A 23,675-nucleotide genomic window follows, 5' to 3' on the forward strand; every position below is an offset into this window, starting at 1 on the left:
CAGTGGCAGACAGGAAGTACAGCAAATTTAGGGTTTGAACAAGTCCATTTGTTTTTTTCTGTTTTTAGAATTGGAAATTTTTTTCAAAAAAGTTTTTCTTCCCCTCCCCCTCAATGGAAAAGAAAAAAGAAAAACAAAACCCTCTTTAACAAATATGTAGAATCAAACAAAACAAATTCTCACATTGGCCATGTGAACTGAGAAGGCCAGCCAGGAAGCTGAAATTGTCACCACCTGTCCTCCGCTTGCCAACTGCTTATGCTGCATTTGAAAGAAACAATGAGGTATCTGGCAGCTCCTGCATTCATTTGTGCAGTTTCTAAGACTGTACCTGTTTGTGAGTAAATTGCCCTTTGCTCAGCTCAAGGATGAGAGCAAACAAATACTTAATTTCCTGGTTCCAGGCTTCCTTATTGCTTGGGAGGTTGGGGAGAATGGGGGAGTGAGGGTTGTAGAGGAACTGGATAAATGTCTCAGTGTGTGATTCCTAAAGAAGGTACTCTGATACAAACATATTTAGATTTTCTTTCCCCCTTATAATTTAGTATTTTCAAAAGCAATACTCTTGCTAAAAGGAGATTTGTTGAAACACATACAAGAAGTGGGAAATGATGGGAGTTGCCAAATTGATAGAGGTTTAACAGAAAGATAAATTTGGTGGATATGCATACCTCTGGCTTGGTTGTGGGTAGATTATGCTGGGACTGAACATGTGAACAATAGATAATTGGCAATAAGCTGCCCTTCAGATTCCTGACCAACAGGCAGCTTGGCTAACAGTACCTCCTATTGTATGAATAGATCAAAAATTAGACTACTAGGGAGGAGGCAAGTTAACAAGATTTTTATTAAGTGCCTACTGCATGCTAGGCTCTGTGCTAAGCTCTGGTAAAGCAAAGAAAGGTAAAAAATAGTCCTTGCTGTTAAGGTACTCACAGAGTAATGGGAGGAGACAACAAGCAAAAAACTGTGTACATAGGAGCTATATACTGAGTAAACTACAGGTGATCTCAGAGGAAATACTCCCACCATCGAGATCCTGGAATTAGTGAATTGTTGTTGTAGTCAAGTGAGGCCATACTGATCTAGAGTTGGAGCCTGAATTCATCAATATCTGTGACAAACAACAGCATCTTTTTTCCTATATTTTAAATACATCGTGCATTTATTATATTGTATATAGTGCATGCTATTTATATTTTCCTCTTGCATTTTTGTTATATTATCATTTTAGGTCTCCCAATGGATATAATATTACTTATAACCACATTAATATAACTCTCAATTGTAATTTTGTTTTTCCTCCACATTTACATCAAGGATTACACAAAAAGCTCTGAAAGTCCAAAGGCAACCTTAAGGACATGAAGTTAATCAATTAACAAGCATCCATTAAGTGATCACTATGTACCAAGCACTGTATCCCCTAAAGTGTATCAAGGTCTTTTCTGTCTGGAGGAAACCTCTGAGCCAAGGATTCTTCATAAACTTGCTTCCTTGTAACAAAGAGGTCTCAACATCATTTTCAAATACAAATGCAGAATGCCTAGGTAGGTAAGTATTATAGTTTAAAAAATCCATCTGATATTCCTGACTCTACTGAGCTACTGTAGGATATAGGGTTCAAGATAAGTAAAAATTACAGCTCTATGAATTGATGGTTTGTGTTGATTTTTTCACATGTACAAAACCTTCCAAGGCTTTTATTTTTCAATTGGGGCACTTAGTTGGTAGGGATGGGGTTGGTTTGGCATCTAGACTGGTGATGTCATTGGTGTGAGTTAGCTGCCACTGTGAAGGCTCTCTGGACCAATACAGATCTAGCAACTCAGCTGTAACTTAAAGTCTTAGATGGCTTTCTACCAGAAGGAACACTGAGAATTTCAAGAGGCTACTATGTGTCTAAGTCAGGAACTGAATACATGTCTTTTTTTTTCTTCTTTTTCTTCATTCCCACTTTATTTTTTTAATTTCTTTTTTACTTTTAGTTTACAACACTCAGTTCCACAAGTTTTTGAACTCCAAATTTTCTTTCCCTCCCTCTCTTCCCCCTTCCCCTCAAGATGGCATTTAATCCGATATAGACTCTACATAGATCTTCACATTAAACTTATTTACACAATAGTCAAGTTGTAAAGAAGAATTATAACCAATGAAATGAATCATGAGAAAGAGGAAACAAAACCAAAAAAGAAGGGGGAAAAAAAGAGAGCAAATAGTTTCCCTCAATCTGCATTCAGACTCCGTAATTCTTTCTCTGGATGTGGATAGCTTTTTCCATCATGAATCTTTTGGAGCTGTCTTAGAACCTTGTATAGCTGAGAAGAGCCAAGTCTATCAAAGTTAGTCATCACAGATACTATGTGTCTGTAATCGTGTATAATGTTCTCCTGGTTCTGCTCCCCTCACTCAGCATCAGATCACATACGTCTTTCCAGGTTATTATGAAGTCCGTCTGCTCCTCATTTCTTATAGCACAATAGTATTTCATTACATTCATATACCACAACTTGTTTAGCTACTCCCCAATTTATGAGCATCCCCTTGATTTCTAATTCTTTGCTACCACAAAAAGAACTGCCATGTTATTTTTGTACATACGGGTCCTTTTCCCACTTGTATGATCTCTTTGGGATACAGCCCCAGAAGTGGTATTTTTTTTTTTGCAGTGGGGAAGGCAGGGCAATTGGGGTTAAGTGACTTGCCCAAGGTCATACAACTAGTAAATGTGTCAAGTGTCTGAGGCCAGATTTGAATTCAGGTACTCCTGACTCCAGGGCCAGTGCTCTACTCACTGTGCCACCTAGCTGCCCCTGTATGTACATTTTTATAGCCCTTTGGGTATACTTCTAAGTTGCTCTCCAGAATGGCTGGATCCATCCATAACTCCACCAAACATGTAACAGTGTTCCTATTTTCCCACATCTTCTCCAGCATTTATCATTTTCCTGTTTTGTCATGTTAGCCAATCTGACAGGAGAGATGTGTTACCTAAGAGTTGTTTTGATTTGCATTTCTCTAATCAATAGTGATTTAGAGCATTTTTATATGACTATAGATATCTTTAATTTCTTCCTCTGAAAACTGCCTGTTCATATCCTTTGGCCATTTATCAACTGGGGAATGACTTGAATACAAGTCTTTCCGACCCTAGTTCAAACCTTCTGCTCATTATACCATGGTACTTCTCATTTACATGCCAACCCAAATTACAGGAACATTTTTTAAAAAACTGATGTGTAAATTTTTGAAGCTATACTTTTCTATATGATTCAAGAGAATACTGATTCCTACTTTTCATTTAAAATTAGGTATTTACTCAAAAGCCTATGAGATCCATGAAATAGGTATTCAAAATGTTTGAATATTATAGAAACATATAGTACTGTGAGGGTTACAATTCTTATCTGATGAAAGTCAATGAATGGCATGCGAATTAACATGAACAGAAGAAATTGTAGGTCAGACCCTCATAAGAAGATAAAAGGAAAACAGTTTTGGAGTTAATAGAACCTAAGTCCATGACAGGGAAGGTAACCTTCTTGAAGGCAGGGATTGTCTTGTTTTTGTACCTGTAGCCCTAGAGCCTAGCACAGTACCTGGCACATAATAGGTGCTTAATTAATGGTGTTGATTGATTACTTGTTATATGATTGTTGATTTGAAATGGACCTAAGAGGTCAAGTCTAATCCATACATGAAACACCATTCCCTTTACTGCCATCTCCAAAAACAGGTCATCTAAGCTCCACCTGAAGCCCTTCATTGATGGGAACCCACTACTTCATGAAGCAGCCCCTTCTACTTTTGGATAGCACATTAATTGTTAGGAAATTTTTCCTTAAATTGAATCAAACAAAATCTGCTTCTTTGCAACTTCTAACCATTAACTTCTAATTCTTCCCTTTGGGACCAAGTGGAAAAACATCTAATCTTTCTCCAACAAGACAGCTCTTTAAATGCTTTAAGATAGATATATTCTTTTCACATCTTCTCTCCCATCTAAATATCCCCAGTTCCTTCAAATGGTCTTGATATGTTATGCCTTCTACCCAAGTCTTTCACCATCCTGGTTGCCATTTACTGGACTTGGACTACCAAGCTTATCTATATCCTTTCTCAAACGTTGTGCTTACAATTCAACACAGTTCAGCCATAGATACGGGCTGGCCAGGATAGAGGACAGAGGGACTATGATTTTCCAAGTACTGGCCTCTATGCCTCCTTACATGCAGCCTAATATTTCATTAGCTTTTTTGACTTTGATATTACATTGTTGACTCATGCTAAGTTTGCAGTTCATTAAAACCAACAATTTTTTTTTCAGATGAACTGCTATCTAGCTTTGCTTCATCCATCTTGTATTTGTGAAGCTTTTTTTTAACTGAATGTGTAAGACTTTATATTTATCACTTTTGAATTTCATCTCATAAGATTGGGCCCAAAGTTGCCTGTCAAGACTTTTTTGGAGTCTTACTGTCATCTAACATGTTAGCCATCCCTCCTAGTATTGTGTAAATTTGATAAGCATACCTTCTAGGGCCAACCACAAATCCCTGGTTCACTTTCTTCCACACTGGTCATTCATGATAACTCTTAGAGCCTGGTCATTCAACCAGTTCCAAAACCATATAACTTTAAAATCATCTATCCCATATCTTATAGCATCATAGCTTTAGAGTTAGAAAGAACTTCAGGTTTCTCCTTCTTGTCCTTAGGGATAATGCGAGAAATTTTGTGAAGCATTTTGCTGAAATCTAGGTAAACTATATTCACAGCAAGCTACTGATTTACCTAGTCTAGTAACCTTGTCAAAAAAGAAAGAAAAAAAGGTCAGCCTGTTATTTCCTGTTCTTGATAAAATTATGTTGCCTTTTTGTTTTTATAGTTTTATTTTGGGAATTTTGATAACCATCCCTTTAATAATATATTCTACAATTTGCCAAGAACTGAAGGCAAACTCAGCTAAGTTCGCCAACTCCATTCTCCTTAATTAAATTCTAATAAAATTTTTACTAAGTACCACTACACTGGGGATAAAAAAAATGACAGAGCCCCTGCTATCAATGAGTTTACATCCTAGTGGGGGCAAAGGGATGGAGCATGCATCTTGACTCCTTTTAGTGGGCCACATGCTAGAGTGAATCCAGTGGTAGGTGGGTTGATTTCTGTTTGTTCAGGAGACTAGGGCCTTTCTTGAAGATGACTAACAATTGAGCTGGGAAGAACTGCTCCCTCAGGCTCTATATAAAGGAGTAAACTCTTCTCAAGGCGAAAACTCTCACTTTTGAGCATATAGCTTGGGGGGGGGCTCTGTTAGCATGTACTCTGGACTTCTAGTGGTTTGGGGGATTGCTCCTTTCCTCACCAGCGACCATGTTGCCTATAAAAACATTGCAACAAGCATAGGCTGGTCTGAGACTAGATTTCAAGTCTCTGCCTATCTCTTTTGCTTTGTGTTTCTTTACCTAAGCTCAAAGGATCAAACAGCAATCCAGGGAGAGGGATATTTCCAGCCTTTGTGAGTAGGAAATAAATGGCTATCCTATACCTGACATCTACTTTGTATATTGAATACCTTCTCTAGAAGGTTCCTGACATCATCATTCAACTGAAACTTTGGTCTCCAAAGATACCAATGACCTTTTGATTGAATCCTGGTCTATTTAAGCCCAGCGCCTGAGCTCCCTTTCTGAGAGGGGGCCCTTTTGGGATACAGGTGACACATCCTTCTTTCCCAATTTCTCTTAATGTGCTGTTTATTCACTTGAAGTCTTTCGAACATAGCTTTCAGTTTGTCTCATTTTCGCTGGTTGGTACTTTATTTCAGTTCGATTCAATAAACAATTGTTTAGTGTACAAAGCACACAGGCAAAAAACAGTGCAAAACACATCTGCTTAGACACTAGAGATAGGAAGACATAAACCAAACAGTCCCTGTCCTCTGAGAACTTACATTTAATAGCTGCAGTGTGGTTCTGAAATGTTGTGATACCAGCCCTATTCTTTGCATCCCTCTCTTCTTTCCTTCCTTTCTGCTTTAAGCTTGTGAGAAGCCTGGGTTATTATTAGTCTAGCCTAATAAGGATGCCCCTCCTTTTATGCATTGCACTGGAGTTTCTACCCGGACTGAAAATTGAGCTTGTGACATAAACTTTAATGAAGCTAGTTGACACTGGCATGGGAGAAGACAGGTCCAAGATGGTCATTGGATTTTAAGACAAAAATCTTGCAGAGTCTCGGACACCTCGCTTGGCTTTCTCCTTTGCACTTATCCGCACCTCTCCCGTGCCACAGCTGTTGCAGTGTTGTGGTTGTGTTGTTTGTAATGTATGTCCTGAACTCTTTCACTGGATTTCCTTGACAAGGTCTGGGGAACACCGATCTTTGCAATCCCAGCGGAACACCGAGCCTCGGGAGGGACCCAAGGGCTCATCCCTCTCCTCCCTATCCCAAACCGTCCCTCTCCCCACCTTCCTCTTCACTCTTCCCCTCCCCCGCCCCCCCTTCTCCGTTACTACAATTTCTCCTCAGTCACGGCCAACATCTCTCCGCACCCTTCACTGCACCCCCTGCGTCTGTCAGGAGGCAGCGCGCAGGCGCAGAGGGCCGCGCCCTCCCCCACCCCCTCCATCTTGGGGGAGGGGGACCTCCACGCCCAGCACTGAGGGGTGTGTGCGCAGGCGGCTTGGGGGCCGGAGTTTTGGGTTACGGCGGGCGGGGACTGGCTGGGCAGCGGCCGAGGCCGGCAGCGCATCAGTCTCCCGGGAGACGGCGGCGGAGAGGGCGCTGCTACCTCGTTTTCTTTCCTGTGGTCGCACAGCCCGGCGGGCACGAGGCCTCCCCATGGATTCCCAGAAAGTGAGTGCTGGGGGCGGGGGGCGGGGGGAGCGGCGCCCGGTCCTCGCGCGCGGGGCTGGGCGGGGCTCGTGTCCGCGACTAGGAGTGTGTGAGGGGAGCGGTGCGGGGGGGCGGGGAACATCATCGCGGGGGCCTCTCTTAGCTCTTCTTCGGGTTCGCGCGGCCGGATTCCTCTCCCCTACCGACCCCGGCCCCTGGCTCTGAGGGGGGCGCGGGCCCGGGAGGGATGCGCCCCCGGGTCCCTCATCCCCTCCCCCCTGCGATGGCTCCTTCCCCTCGGCGGAGCACAGGGCGGCAGGAGCCCCGTTAGGATCGCGGCATCCCGGGAGAGCAGAGGGCGAGCCCGGGGACATGGCCCTCCTAGCCCACACCCTCGTCTCCCCCGCGGGACCCCCAGCCCAGGAAGGGGCCGGGCCGCCGAGCGCGCTCCGAGGATGTTTTTATCCCGAGTGGGAGGGGGCTGTTAATCCCGAGCTCGGGTTTCTCCGGCGAGGAGCGAGCGGTCCAGGCCTGGAAGTGACCAGAAAGTCCCTGCTCTGAGGTAAAACTTGTGTCCGGTCGGGAGGGGACAGAGTCTCGGGGCCCGAGAAGAGGCTTCCTAACCCCTCCCCCTCGTGGAAGAACTCCGCGTTTACAATAATCACGGACATTTCGGTAGATGACCTCCCCACTCGCGAGGTAGCCGGTGTTTGCTGGGAAAAGTGATCGTTATAGTAGGCAGCATTGATAAAGCCCACCTTTATACGATCATCTCCTGTGGTCCTCACAACCGCCCGGGGAGGAGGGGCTATGATAATAACTAATAATTAATAATATTTATAGAGCACTTACCGTGTGAAACAGGCACCGTACTAATACTCTCAACACACCTAGACGGTAGAAGTAGTAATAAAAATAGTAATGATGATGATGATGATACCAGCATCTGTGTGCACTTGCTTTGTGCCAGGCATTGTGCTGAGCACGTGATCACCCTAACAACCCGGGGAGGCAGGTGCAGTAACTGAGGTCCGGAGGAGTTAAGGGACTGGGCCAAGGTAATACGTAGCAGAGTAGGGATCTGAAATGGGTCTTCTGACCCCAAATTACGTACTACTACTTATACGAGACATTGCCTCTTTTAGGAAATCTCCCATTTCTCACGTAGTCAGCTAGCATTTTATTAAGCATCCGCTACGTGCTCGGCGCTGTAATAGGAAGTAAGGTAAAAATCAAAAGTCCTGCTCCCAAAGAGGTCCCAGACTAATGGGGGGAGTATTAACCCACGGTTGGTTAGTGCTTTAAGTTTAAGCCAGTTTAAGTTGTTTTCCTTGGATTTATAGATGAGGAAACTGCGATCAGAGAAGTGAAGTAGCTTCTTAGACAGGAGTATTATATACGCTAAGTGCCGGAGCGAGAACTAAAGTCCCTTGACTGCGAGTTCTCTGCTCTCCCCTCTGCAGCAATGGCCTCTCTTTAAATAGAATTAAAAAGGCACTAATTTGTACTGGACCAGGAAATCATAAGCACTCTGTTCTATTTCTTCTGTTTCTAGTTCTGTCACTCTCTGTGCAATCTTGGGGAAATCAGTACACACTGTTGACTAAATGATTTTTAAGATCTCTTCCAATTTTGACATTTAGTAATTCTGTGATTCTTTGCACTGGAATCTAGGTTATTCTAAAGTAAAAGTGTTTAGGGTATTGTCTTCTAAAATACTGATAAAAAACATATCTGAGGTCATTTTGTTGGAAGTTATAAAGCAATGGAAAGACATGAGTTTAAAAAAATTTCTTGACTGTTGAACAATAAGGTAGGCATTTGAGAATGTAAACATTTTGAACGTGAACATTTACAATATAAAGTACGGTTAATGTATGCTTGCATCTTCAGTAAGAAATTAGGAGATATACTTTTCTGATTTTTACTTTTTATGACTAACTCTAAAGTAGGTTTCTAAATATTCTATTTTTTGTGCTTTGGATAGTTTTATGTCTTGTTCAATTTTTAAACAGAAGTTTTGTTTTTAAACATAACTATGTTTTAGTTTCAAGTTACTGTAACTTTTTAGATGAGAGAAGTTTTGACTTAAATGGTTGATTATTTTATGCCCTTTTTGTGTCATCCTGTCAGTTTGAATTTAAACAAAGAGAGGCCATGTGGTGTAGTGAATGGAGTATTAGATTTAAAGTCAAGAAGGACCGGGGTTTGAGTCCTGCCTCAGATCATTAATAGCTGGGTAACCCTGAGCAAGTCATTTAATCTCTGTGGACCTTATTTTTGTAATCTCTGAAAGGAGGAGTTTAGATTTAACCTCTAAGGTCCCTTCTAACTCTAAATCTATGATTCTATAAACAGTAAAAAATAGTAGTTTTTACTTTTGGACTCTAATTATAGTCAGCCATGAGCACCAGTTTATCATCATACTTTAGAATAGCAGGAGTTTGTTTATGCAATAGCAGATAAACCATACTATTTAGAAGAAAATTCATTTTGTATTGTGGCATTAAAAATATTTAATGTTCTTGATTTGGATCTTCTCATAGAAATTATTATAGAATTATATTATGTTCTAAAATTGTTAGATATATTTTTCTCTCTGTGATCAAACAGGAATATTAACATTTTGCAGACAGATAATATGATAGAGTGGCTATGAAGATCCCTATGTTGCTCTTTGGAAAAGTGAGGGATTGTCAGTAATCAAGCTATTCTACTTAAATATGTATTCACGAACAAAAAAACAAAATGGAAAGATGATATGCATAATAATTAGGATTTAATGCTAATATTCCTTTGAATTCTGCTTTCCTTTGGTATGATACAGTGTAGATTGTTAGAGAGAAACTTTGGAACTTGGTGTTTTGTTGATCTTTTGTACAGCCACTCCCCAAATGAAATCTATCCAAGTTCACCTTTGCCCTCAGGTTACAGAGGCTCCTTTTTATCTTTAACAAATGGTTTCCATGTAATAGAGCCAAATGAGGACCATTAAATCCAAATTGAAAGAGGATTGGAAGTTCTGACTCATGTAACTCCACTGCTCTAGTTACAGGATCTAAGGCTTAACTAAAGACACTCTTACAGTAACATGATGGCTGCAGGTCAGTAAATAGATTAATCTGACCAGCTGCTTTTCTGTCTGAGGAAATAATTTGGACTACAGTGTTATGTTACAACTGACACTGTTTGAATAGAGTGGGGGAAAAAAAAGAACCAATTGCTTTGCTTTAGCACCATGGATACAGACAACTTCAGCAATAACTTCTATACATAGTGGGATTTTGCTGAGTTTCTGGAACACATTCTTGCAGAAGATATGTTAAATATAGGTGTCTTTGTTTGCTATAAAAAGCCTTTTGAATATATCCTTAAGTAAATTTAAGAAAATCACAAAGATTTCTTTACTTGGGAAGTGTGGATAGAAACAGAGATACTTGGAGGAATTACAGGATTTAGAATTTGGGAACTAGGAAAGATTACAACTAAATTTTTATACAGGAGACCCTCCACATGGGGAAAACCAGTGCTCTACCTTAGTAAAGTTGAAGAAAGAGTAAGTCAGGGACCAATTGGAGGAGGGTCACTGAGAGAATTATGCCCCTATATTCTTTTTCCTTCTCAATCTAAAAGATGTAGTAGCATAAACTGTAGCCTGGAAGAGAGAATAGCTAACATGATATTTTTTTAAAAAATGTTTCACTAAGTACATTTTTTATTTGAATTTCACAACAGTCTTGTGAGATAAGGCTACATACAGGTTATGTTAGCTTCATTTTACAGCTTGAGAAAATTGAGGTCCCATAACTATAAGTATTGAAGGCAGGATTCCTAAAGTACCAGTCTACCTCCCCCCTCAATATTCCTTTGACTGTCTGCTGCCTCCAGGATCAGATACAAAAATCCTCTGTTTGGTGTTCAAAACCCTTCATAACCTGGCCTCCTCTTATCTTTTCAGTCTTTTTACAGTTACTCCTGCCATGTACTCTTTGATCCAGCTATTGACTTCCTTCCTGTTCTATGGATAAGAGTCTATCTCTTTGCTCTGGGCATTTTCTTGGCTGTCCTCCGTGCCTGGAATGCTCTCCCTCCTCATCTTGGGTTATTAATTTTCTTGTCTTCCTTTTAAGTCTTGGCTAAAATCCTATCTTCTACAGTAAGATATTCCTAAACCCTTTTAATTCTAGTGCCTTCTCTCTGTTAACTATCTTCCATTTATAGCTTGTTTGCATGTATTTGTTTGCTTGTTGTCTCTCCCATTTAGATAGCAGGCCCCTTGAAGGAAGGGACTGTCTTTTGCCTCTTTTTCATATCCCCAGCATTAATAAATGTTTATTGACTGACTTACTGTGAGAATCTGAATCCAAATCTTTCCTGACTCCAAATCTCGTGTGATAACGTCTTGGCTTTTTACTGAGGAGACTGAGATCATTTGAGGGAGCTTGTGGTTTGCAGTTTTTAAACTTTGTCTTGATTATCTTAACCTTGAGTTAGTCACCTCCTTCAAATGTTTGAGAAGCAGATATTATGATTTGCCTGGTATTCGCGCTGCCTTGAGAGTCCTAAGCAAAATTGGGTGTGAGTAAGCAAGGCTTATCTTTGATCCATTGCTCCTTGTTCTTTCTGATTCCTGTACTTTTTCCTTCAACCTAACAGTGCCTTCTCCCTAAATTATTTTCCTTTTATCTGCCTCAATGTTTAGTGTCTTTTTGATGTTCAAACACTTTACATAAGCCTACCTATTCCAAACTTATCTCTGTCTTAAACAGAATTCCTTTCCCCTGAATACTTCTGGTCTCTGCTGTGTGTAAAACTGATTAAAATTAATTCTTGGGAAGGTATGAATATTTGATAGGCCTAACCTACTCAAAGTTATCTGATTACCCACAAAATATGAGAATAGGTTTTGTTTTTTGGCTTCCAGGTATTGTTTAGTATTGGCCCTTCACAGCATGCTTTTCTTAGCTCTCAACCTTTGCCAATGTGTGAGGATTGGGAGATGCTTAGCAAAAAATGGTCGTATTTGGGGGAATTGATGAGAAGCTTGACCCACAGAAATGAACTAAACTAAAATGTAGTTAGTTAAAAAACACAAACACACAAAAACTTTTCTCATTAATGCCAAGTAAAGCTGCTTCCCTGTAAGTTATGATGATAGTAGCTGACAGTTTTATAACCATTTACAGATACAAAGCTCTTTACATAAATTCTCATTTGAGCCTCACCACATAGGAAACAGGCCAAGAACTTGTGTCTTACTTATGGTCAAAAAGTATTTGTCACAGATGGGATTTGAATCTTAAGTCTTGGTTTTAAGTGCAGCACTTTACTATACCAAGCTGCCCCTGGGAGGTATGCACTAGTTGAATTGAATATGAACAGGGCCATCTTTACAAAGTTTCTTTTATACTCTTCATCTTCCTTTTCCTAGGAACCTTACTCTTTTAACACCCTCCCCTCCCCATCAAAAAAACCTGGTAAAGATCTCATATCAGTCATTTATACTTGTTGAGGGATTGAGTAAAATTCCTTTATATTAAAATTAAAGTTAGCCCAACTGGTTTTGATATTTGAAGCCTTTTATTTAGACTTGTGAGATAGTCCCTGGGTGAAGTGGATGGTAGAGGTTGACTCTAGTTTTAGGAAGACCTGGGTTCAAGATGTACCTCTGATACATATTATCTGTGTAATCAGTGGACAAGGCCATCAATCAGTGCAACAGACTTCGGAAGACTTATTTTTACAAGGATACTACTATCCTTCCCAATTCCAAGGATAAATTGTCCAGGTTTTCAAACTTGGAGCCCTCCCCAGCTCATTTTTCTTCTTCCCACATATCCAGTTAGACACAAAATCTTGTCTATGCTATATCTTTAATATCTCTTGGATCTGTCTCCTCTTTGCTCACATAGGTACCACCCTAGTTCATTCTAGGGTGGTAGTCACCTCTCACCTTTTGCCTGAACTATTGTAATACTCTTCATTAGTCTCTCCCCTCTCTAGTCTATAATGCACCCAGATGCCAGAGTGATATTCTTAAAGCATAAGTCTGATCATGTCATTCCTCTGCTCAGTAAGCTCCATTGGTTCCTTATTGCCTCAAAGATAAAACATAAGCTTCTCTTATCATTTAAACTCTTCCACAATTTGGCTTCAGATTCCCTTTCAGATTTAAAGTGCACTGTGACTTATGGGACACCCTCCCTTCATGTACTCTAGCCAGCCCAGCCCACATGCTGTTACTCACATGACACTCCTTTTTTCTTCTTTGTGCCTTTTCACAGGTTGTTCCCAGTGCCTGAAATGTACTGTCTCCTCCCCTTTGCCTCTTAGCCTCCTTCAAAATTCATCTCAAGTTCCACCTCCTATGTAAGGCCTTCCTTGATCTCTTTATGTGCTACTGTTCTTCCATTCCCCATTACCTAATATTTACTTGGGATAGAGAGCTGGCCTTGGAGTTATGAAGACCTGGGTTTGTCCTACATCTGACACACACCAGCTTTGCTACCTTGGGCAAGTCACTTAACTTTTTAGTGCTTTAGGACAGTGGTGTCAAACTCAAATTGAAATGGGAATCATTAAACCATACACGAGGTTCTCTATGGGTCACATATTGACTTAGAAAACCATACTTGTTTATATATTATATATATATATATATATGTAACACACATATATTACATATATATTTATTATTACATCAACACATTGAAATCAGATAGGAACTACATTTTAGTCTGGTTCAGGCTGTACTTAAGAGTGTGTGTATGTGTGGGGGCACATGTGGCTATGTTTTACATGAGTTCTAGGCAACTCTGTAAGACTCTAAATTACAGAAGAAGTGATGACCTGTAGTTGTAGAGGGTTTTCTTCATCTGGGAACTCCATATATCAATGAAATCATAGGTTTGGTCTCAATTCCTATATTTTGTATCTGTTTATCTGAACATGTGGTGTCCTCTGTTACAATGTAAGCTTATTTGAGGGTAGGAACTATTACATTTTTGTCTTTGTATCCCTAGTGCCCTGCATATAGAAGGTGTTTAAATATTTGTTGATTGGAGTACAAGACCGTTTTCTTTCTTAAAGCAGACAAAGAGAACAGTAAGCAGGTATGGAAGGCAACAAAGCAGTAATGAAAGAGCATTGGATTAGCATGAAGAGATCTTTGTTCTAGTCCCAAATTTGCCATTAATTAACTGTGTGACCTTCAAAAGCTATCAACTGGGTGGTTATAAAGGAGTTCCTTTTTCAGATATGGAATGGATTAGGTGACTCTTAAGGTAATTTCCAACTCTTGAGATTACAATTTAGAGAATTTACGATCTCATTGATGTAGGAATTGATTCCACAGTGGCAAAACATCACCCTTACATGCCTGTCTATTCTGTGCAACTTCTCCATTTGTCAAGGGGATTCCATCTAGCATGCAGGGAATATTCCTTAAGTTCTCTTGAAATCTCAAGGGCAGAAGAATGGCTGTCTCTTAATACTAGTTCTTGCCACTTGACTAATCCATGTTCTTTTTTTTAATCATTGGTTACATTTGGTTGATGATATCCCTTATGCTTATTTATAACATATTGCAGTTTGCTTATGCCTGCCATGTATACTCGGCAATGACTAAAGATAACACATCACTAGAAAAATATTGGTAACAAAAAAGATGGGTCTTTGAAGGAGAAGCTTGGGGGTCTTTAAAAAAAGTGTTTGTTATAAAAATCACAGAAGAGAGTTCAGAATCTATCTAGTCCAATTCCATCATTGTACAGATGAAGAATCTGATGGCCCTGGAGGATAAACGAATTGCCCAAGGTCACATGGGTAGTGTCAGAAACAGAATTTTAACTTAGGTCCTCTGTCTCCAGTACCAGTGCCCTTTCCACTGTACCATACCTCCCTTTCAGGAGATCTTTGCAGGTCTCTTCCATCTTTTGAATGTCTGTTAGCCTCCTTTCAGCTTTATGCATAGTTCATAGGATCCTAAGGACATAGATTTAGAGTTAGAAGGAACCTTAAGAAGTCATCTAGTACAGCACCTTCATTTTAGAGATTAGAAAACTAAGAGGTTAAGCGACTTGCTCAAAGCCACACTCCAAAGTTTGAATTCCTTTTACTGCGCCAGCTGCTTTCCAAGCTTTTTTTATACCAAATGTTTCCTATTCTGCTTTTTGTTTTATACATACTGCTCATAATCTTCCACCACGCTTCTCTGTAAGAGTTTACAAATTCATATTCTGTTGCCATTGATTGTCATATTCTACTTTTTGTCAGCGAAGTCAAGCATTAATATGCTTTCTGTGGTGGTTTAAATTCTTTTGTTTTCACTGTTACAGCAATTGTTCTGCATCAGTTAAACTTTGGTGTGAAATCCATATTTAGGGTTGTTGGACTTTTGGTGGTGTTGTCCAATTAAATAGGGATTCACATACTTCAGTAGTATGTCCACTGGGTCACTGGACATGGATCTGACATTTAGAGTACCAGTAGCTAAGTTAAAGTTAATAAATGACCTAAAACCAGATTCTTAGCACCCTCTTTCCCCTTTTCTGCTATTCTGCCACTGTTCCTGCAAGAAAGGAAAGCGGTGCACACAAAACTAAGGGCTATTTTGCATTTTTCTTTGTTCATGGGTTGCCATGGCCAAGGAATTTATTACCAAGGAGCCAGACTGCTGATGATGAACTTCTCCTTATTTAACTCAGCTGGTTTTTTTTTTTTTTGGAAAGCACAGGCATAGTCTGTTGCTCAGACTGTACTTGAAGCTTTTCAGCATGATAGAATCTGCCAGAACTTGAGCTTTCTTGGCAGAATCTTCAAGTACCTAGAATCACTATGTGTATGGCTTTAAGATTATATGCTTATGAATTGCTTCACTTCCTAACTTTCAATTTTCCTAATTTATAAAGTGAAGAGGAAAGCACTAGAATTCAACTCAAAAAATGTTAGTATTTGTGGGCAGAGGCCCTTGAAGCCACATTAAGACTATTAACAAGGTAACTTGTAGATTTTCCAGAATTGAATTTATATACTTTAATGCTTACAAAACACTTTCCTTATAATACTGTGAATTCATGTAATTATTACTTGTTTTTATCTATGAAAGGTGGAGTGACTTGCCCCAAGTCACACATCCAGTAAGAATTTGATCCAGGGTTTCAACCTAGGTTTCTTCATTGCAAATTCAGTGCTCTGCCTGTTCTACGTTAGAGACATTGCTCCTTGCATCTCCCTAGAGGAGAGTTGGGGAATGGCCCAGCAGAAACTGTTGGAATCCTAGTTTAAGGACTCGGCATAGTGAGAGAGGAAGCCTGTGTATCATTTTTACCTGCTTTTCCTAGGATGCTTCTCTCCCCTATCACAGATTTTCTGACAAGTTCCAGACTTCTATCCCATTCCTATCTGAGTCTGGATCTTTCCTTCACTATACTCTGGTCAGTGACACTCCCCTCCCCCCTGCCCTAATATTTCCAAGTACATATTTTGTATCTGTCACATTATAGAATTCATGATTTGTTTGGTTTTTTTGTATTGTACCCTTTTTATCTGCTGTCTTGGAAGAAGTTGCTCTCTTTGCCTCTGAAGCTATTTCTTCCTGTGGTAATGAAGTTTTTTGTGCAATTTGCCTTAGACTTTCCCTTGCTGATAATTTCTGTATTTCTTTGAAATGGAGAATGTATGAATGAGAAGGGTCTCCTGAATAGTCATATAAATGTCTAACTTTAAGACTTGATCTTAAATGCATGCAATGCTTTTCTCTGCTGTGGAATATGAAGAAATTAAATTGAATGTTAAGGATTTTCTGAACATCCAATAAGAGTGATTCCTGTTTTTAACGTGTTCTTTCTGTAGTCATTCAAATATCAGCTGAAGGGAGGATATTTTGTATGGACAGAGTTATACCTGTTGGTATTATTTGTAGTACTTATCTTTTCCCTGATACTATATTGTAAGCTACCTGAATTTGTCTTATTTTTGCTGCTATATTTTAAGTTTCTTGAGGGTAAATGATCTTTTACTTTCTGGCTCCCTCATCTCTTCCTGCTTTGCGTCTTAATACAGGAGCTCAGTAAATTAATATTGGTTGAAATGGCTCTCAAGGTTCTGGTACCAAAAAGATCCAGTAATATGAAATCATGTTCTAAGTGATATTATTGTTTAATTCCTTTTGGAAGGAGCTGGGTAAACTGTTTAAGAGATATGGTTAGATATATGTGACTAAACTTTCCCCCTTATTCATTTTTCTCCCCACTAAATTAAATCAGTGAAGAAGAAATATCTGCCATATTTGACTATTCATTGTTTGTCAAAAAACGTTGAGGAGAAAATAGATACCATAAAAATCATTGGTTCACAAATGTTTTGGAGCAAAATAAACATTTCATTGATGATTAGATTTAGCATTTAAATTTTTTTTAAATCTTCTAATCTGAACTGGTGTTCATTTTGGAGTATCTAAAAGAACTAGAGAGAGAATGATGTAGTGCATTGATGTCAAACCCAATTAGAAGAGTGGGCCACCAAACTGTACAAAAGATTCCCTTTGGGTCACATATGACTTAGAAAACCCACACACTTCCATATTTCCTTTTTTTAAAAAAATAATATATCAACACAATAATTATATAGGAACTACATTTTAGTCTGGTTAAGACTGCACTTAGGAGTTTTCTGAACTTGTGTGCTTGACCTCTGACGTAGTGGATAGAGAGCTAGCCTTGAAACCAGGAAAACCTGGGTTCCAGTTTAGTTTTGACTTTTGACCTCAGACAAGTTACCTAACAGTGTGCAAGTCAATTCTTTTAGTCTCTAAGTTGCACTGGAGGTGCTAGCCTGCTTTGGTAGTGGAAGTCCCTGTAGTATTCTAGTGAAATTAAAGGTCCAAGCCCTCTCTTTATCCTTAAAAAAACTAGTAAGAACTTGAATTCTCTCAATAGTTTAAATTCTGTATGCTTTACTTTGCTTTCTATTGCTTTTCCTAATTTTGAAGTGCACAGTATGTAAAGTTCTGTTTGTATAGTTACTCTGGCAATAAACACTTTCTTACCAACTGTTACAAGCTTCTTCCCAAAGTAAAAAAAATTCTCATAATTGAAATGGACATTGTATTCACTTCCATTCATCTATAACTCTTCTGTATTGCCCTAAAGCTAAAACAATTTGGTAATTGTTTCAAAAGCTTAAGGTAACCTAGCTGTGTAGTAAAAGGGAGAAGTACAGTGAAAAGCAGAAGTTTATAAGATAGGATAGGGAAGAATGTATGGTTTACTAGCTAGTTAGAGAAATTATCTAGATGTTGCTGCCTATATGCTTTTTGGGTGATATTCATACTAAAAAGTGATAATAAGTCCGTAAGCTTCCTGGTTCTCATATTAGTATTAGCTGTAATAAAATTCATTTAACAGGTTATCCAGCCTGCTTTGTCTTCCAGTTTGGCAAGACCATCGTGTAATTAGGAAAACTCTCTTTGGCAAGAAGGAGACAAAATCACCTGGGCTGTCTGAAATCTTCAGAGACATACTCTCCGAGCATTTGGATCTAATTACTTAACATAGGTAGAATTAAGCTGAGTAATTTCCATTAGATTTTGTAGCTTTGAAACTAGTTAAAATTTTTGTTGATTTGTTTCAGTCAGGTCTGACTCTGTGACACCAATTTGGGGTTTCTTTTTCCAGCTCATCTCACAGATGAGGAACTGAGGCAAACAGGGTTAAGTGCCCAGGGACACTGTCCAGTGTGCCACCTAAAATATTTATGTATTTTTTCCTGGTGCCTGTTAATATTTTAAATGTGTAAGTTGCAGAACATTTGCAGATCTGCATTGAATAGAGCAAATTTTCATACCAGGAGTTCCCTATATCAGTGAGATCATAGTTCTAGACCAGGGAGGAAAAAATTAGTTTGTACTTTTCAAAATACTTCCCCATATGTTTATTGTTCCAGTTGATAGCAATCCTGAGGCACGTAGGAAAGATATTGTTATAGTACATGCACTGGGCTCTTCTCCCAACCCCCACCTACACTGGCAAGTCTAGTCCTCAGTGGAGCAGCAGCTGCTGCTCCTTGTCCCCTGAAAGTTCTGGGGACAGTGAGGAGGTTTGTTGACTATTATCACTCACTAGTCTTTACTGTTGTGCTTCCCCATATTTGGTACCAATTAATCAGACTGTATTAAAGTTTCAGAAGGAGGCATTTCCTAAGGTGATATAGTAAGAACAGCTGGCACAAACACATCTATCTCCCTACTCCACTTCCCACCCCCCATTATCTGAGACAAGTTGGAATTTTAAACATTTTAGACATGTAAAACAGAAGGTCCCTGGAAAATCTATTTCCCTTCAAAATGAGAAAATACAGCAAGAATTATGGTAAAATGAGAACCAGAAAGTAAAGTTGTTTGGGTTTGACTTTCCACAATGAATGTTACACAGTGCTCCCAAGCAGTTGTTTTCATTTCAGGTTTTGGTATTGTTATCCATGGACATTTATTAAATCTTTGCCACTTGGTGCTATGATTTTCATTGGATTATAGTTTTAGATCTGGAAGGAGGCTTTGCTGGCTATTTGCTGGCTATTACGAAGGCTAGTTGCCTGGGCTTCACTTTCATCTTGGTTGCCTTGGCATTTGCAAATGTTCATTCTCTTTTTTCCCCTTGGAAGAGAAAACTACAATTTTATTCTCAATTTTGTCTTTTTAAAAAAATAAAATATAATATGTGTTTTTTAAAAACTTGATAATTTTCAGGATCCTACCACCTTCCCTTTTTCATCTCCCCTTTGTTAGTTAATAGGAAGCCATAGGAACTGAATGCTGGCTATATTCCAGTTTTGTTAGTCATATAGTTTACGTGGAGGATTTGTCTTTAGAAGATAATTTTGGGGGCTTGATAATTTCTTTAGTTAAAATATCATAAGGGTTATATTGACTGTCATTTTTATGCAGGGTACAATTTTGTTTTTATTTCAGGAAGCTCTACAAAGGATTATCACAACGCTGGCAAGCAAAAATGATGAAATTCAGAATTTTATCGATACTCTAAATCATACACTAAAAGGAGTTCAGGTATGAGGCATTTAAAAACTATAAATATGGCATAGAATGAATGACATTCAGATCAGATCAAATGACTGTAAACATATGGTCCACTCTGGATTTTATTATTAAGACTCTAATTCTGCTTCCTATGTGTGTACATCTGGAACTAGTCAGGTATTTCAAGAATCTTACTATTTTCATGGTATATGATAGTTATGCTACATATATTTTATTTGTGTGACCTCTTTGTTTTTTGATAACTATATTGTGACTGTATCATTCTTTTTACCTGCTTCTTTCCATTTAGTAAAGTTTATTACTTTTAAACAGGCCAACTCTTCTAGCATACTTCTAGAATTAGATGAGGAATTTGATGGTCTTTATTCTATATTGGATGAGATGAAAGAAAGTATGACTAACTCCATCAAGCAAGAACAAGCTCGTAAATCACAAGAACTACAGGTAAGTTCATATAATATTTTAAAATTATAAGAATATTTCAGATAATTTTACAATCTATTAAGTACTTCAAAAGCAAATATGAATAGATAAAAGTATATGTGAGCTTTAAAAAAATCTCAGATTGCTTAGTATAAAGTGTAAATGCTTCTGGGGTGATGTGTGCTAATAATTATAAAAATATACACATTAAAATTTGCATATCCCTTAATCTGCCAACTGGAAATTTGTAGCAATCAGCATTTTGGTATCCTTCATTTTGGAAACCAGATCAATGGGCTATGTTCTTGTGCTTTGAAAGGGTCTTAATGAAAATGGGAAGTTTAAATTATCTCTGTGTTTAGTTAAACAGAATAAATCTAGAGGGGAAAATAAAATACTTCTAGATATAGTTAGAAAGTAGAAATAATTACATGAGAAATGCAGTGTTTAAAAAGTAATGGTTGATTAGAAATGAGAGCCGTCAACCATTTATTGAGTTTGTACTATGGAAAGAGTACTTTGTATTTCCGTTAGACACATATAGATTTCTTAAAGACAGAAGTACTAGCTATACAGAATATTAAGCAGTTGGAGAATGGGAAGGGGGGGATAGAGAATCAGTTGACCATATTAACATAAAAAGCAAAGCAATTTAGTTTTTTTTCCCTTCAGAGAGTGAAATGTAAAAAGTTCAACCTACTCACTTTTTTTATTAAGAACAGAGAACATAACATTTTATTCATTAAATAAAACAAGAAATTTACTTCAGTTCCTTTTTAAGGCCATTTAAGTGAAAGAAAAGTCCAAGGGCAAGACAAGGGAGAGAGATAACAGAAAAAAGGCAACGTTGCCTGCCTACACATCCATCCTGTTCCTCTGTCTTGTCCCTGATAGAGTAAGGGTATTAGATTAGATAATCTCTGACATTCCCTTCAGCTCAAATATTTTGTGACCTGCAAAATTATTACCCATTAGGCCCTTACCTGCTTAAACACCCTCACCACCTCAGTTTTTGCCTTGCCCAAACAGATTTATATACTCCCATGTTGGTCTACATGTCCTCTTTGGTCCCCAAAATTCCCATGTCTGGCCTATTGCCAAGATCTGCTCTTTTCCCTATACCCCCAGTTGACAAAAATTCCTTGGACCTGGCCTCCCTGCCAACCCCCACTGGCTTTGTCTCACCTACTAAGCATTCTAGACCCCACTGGCCTCACCTCAGTAAGCCAGTAGCCATTGGTCCTGGCCTTCCTGCCAACCCCCACTGGCCTTACCTCACCTACTAAGCAGTGTAGCTTCTACTGTTGCTATTACCAGTTTCTTTTCCTTTCCACTTTTAACCCAAATTAACTGTTATCTGCTCCTTTGTCTGAGAAAGTGAGCTGCTGAGGTGAAGTCACCTCTGGAAGAGGGTGCAAGCTGCTGGAACAATTAGGCAGAAAATTAAATTTGGTGCTCTTATTTGCAGTAGTGGCTTGGGGTAGCCAAAAGGCACTTAATTTTAGGAAACTCGTCATGGCCAGATGAAATAAAGCTACTGGCCTTGAGCCTGAGGGTATTTACACCCTGTTTAGAAAAATATTTTCCAGCTGTCTGGGGGTAAATTATGTACATTGTCATGTGCCATTGTTATGGGTGACTTTTAGTTGATTAATTTTTAACCATCTAGTACTCCTTAATCCTCTGACATGTTGGTTTTTTATTGTCATCAGCTGAGTTTAGGGGTTGTTTAGAATGACCTACTCATTGTCTTCTGTAATATGTACTGAAGATAGTTGAATCAGAAAGCAGAAGAAATTTGTTTCAAATTCAGCATGTCATAGTGGTCATAGAGTCAGGAAGGACCAAGGTTCAGGTTCTGCCTTTGACATTGACTGTGAGACTCTGTGCAAGGCACTGTTTTAGCAAGCACCCTATCACACCCAAGATGGCCTGCTTGCACAGGTTCTTTGATCTGCTTTTATAAAGGAAAGACAGCTTCAAAGGGGTTAACAATTAAACAATGCAGACCTTATTCTAATTAACCTCCTCACAGGGGTTGCTGAGCACCAACTTCTACAGCATTCCCTAATCACCCTTCTTGCAGGGGCCGGCGAGAAGGTGGGGGGCAACTCCCCCTATGTCTTGGTGGGGCCAGTTGAAACAGGCACAACTTGTGCATTCTCCTGAATCCCCTCAAGCCTCAGTGAGTGCCAGTTGAGACAAACAGATTCCCCCCAAGCCTTGGTGGGGGCCAATCAAGGCACACACAGGATCCTAGCTTGTGCATTTCAATCCTAAAAGTGCCCCACTTGCTGACCAGTGCCCACTTGTTTTATATTTACACTCCACCCCCCCCCTTTACAATCTAAACAGTTGACACCTGGCCCATACAATCCACAAGGGTTGTGGTGGAGATGTTTTGAACCATAGAACTCATACCTAACATCTGGGGACAAGAGATTGTTATGGCCATGGCCAGACTCCAGAAAATACTAACAAGAATCCACTTTGTTTAAGCTTACAGTCTCTTAACTTCTCATTGCTTGGGAGTAATGAGAAGACCCCAAGACCTCCTCTAAGACTCTTAAGTTCCAAGCTTGTATCAGTCTGCATTGATACGGAGAATGTTAAATTATCATCTTTATTCAGATGCTTCTCAGATCTGTTTTTTCCTGCTTTTACTTCTTCTGACCTCCCCGCTTATCCCCAGTGGCCTACTAACTATCTTTAACTAGATATTTCACAGATACCTTAAACTTAACATATCTAAAATTGAACTCTCTCTCCATATCCAATATGCAGTCAAGTCTTCTTGCTTCTGCCTTTACACCATCTCTTATATATGCCCCCTTCTCTCCTCTGACTGCCACTGCCATAAAGCCATCCCATTATCTTATACCTGGACTATTCTAGTAGCCTTCTGGTTGGTTGATCTTCCTCCCTCAAGTCTCTCCCCACTCCAGTCCATCCTCCACAAAGCTGTCAAAGTAATCTTCCTAAAGTGCAGGTTTTGTCAAACCCTTTATAATCAGGCTTTTCCTACTTTTCCGATCTTCTTAGACCTTATTCTGGTCTTCCCTTCCCCCACCCATATTCTGCTGTCCAGTGACACTAAGCTTTTTACTGCTCTTCACACAAGATATTCTATCTTCTGTGCATTTTCACTGGTTGTCCCGCATGCCTAGAATTCTATCCCTCATATGTGCCTCCTGGCCTCCTTCAAGTCTTAACTCTAAAATCACTTGATTCTCTTTAATTGTAGTGCCTTCACTATGAGCTTATTCTCAATTTATCCTCTATTTATCTTGTTTATATATTGTTGTTTACATGTTGTCTCCCCCATAAGATTGTGAGCTCCTTGGGGGCAGAGAGCTTT

The 23,675-nt window shown here is 39.2% G+C and overlaps 1 protein-coding gene across 3 annotated transcripts in view; it reads left to right on the top strand.

Moving 5' to 3' along the window:
- The first annotated feature begins 6,641 nt into the window (after window positions 1-6,641).
- Window positions 6,642-23,675, top strand: part of FSD1L (fibronectin type III and SPRY domain containing 1 like) — a 90,465-nt gene continuing 73,431 nt past the window's right edge. For 2 of the 3 annotated variants that reach the window (XM_036738066.1, XM_036738067.1), the window contains exons 1-3: window positions 6,645-6,861; window positions 19,808-19,903; window positions 20,207-20,338. In XM_036738066.1, coding sequence (XP_036593961.1) covers window positions 6,847-6,861; window positions 19,808-19,903; window positions 20,207-20,338 — 243 coding nt within the window. In that variant the 5' untranslated portion in view covers window positions 6,645-6,846. Of the gene's footprint in view, window positions 6,862-19,807; window positions 19,904-20,206; window positions 20,339-23,675 lie in introns of all 3 variants that reach the window. The other variant, XM_036738065.1, reaches the window with a different exon arrangement.

Source organism: Trichosurus vulpecula, chromosome 9 (assembly GCF_011100635.1).
Source record: "Trichosurus vulpecula isolate mTriVul1 chromosome 9, mTriVul1.pri, whole genome shotgun sequence".
NCBI lineage: Eukaryota > Metazoa > Chordata > Mammalia > Diprotodontia > Phalangeridae > Trichosurus > Trichosurus vulpecula.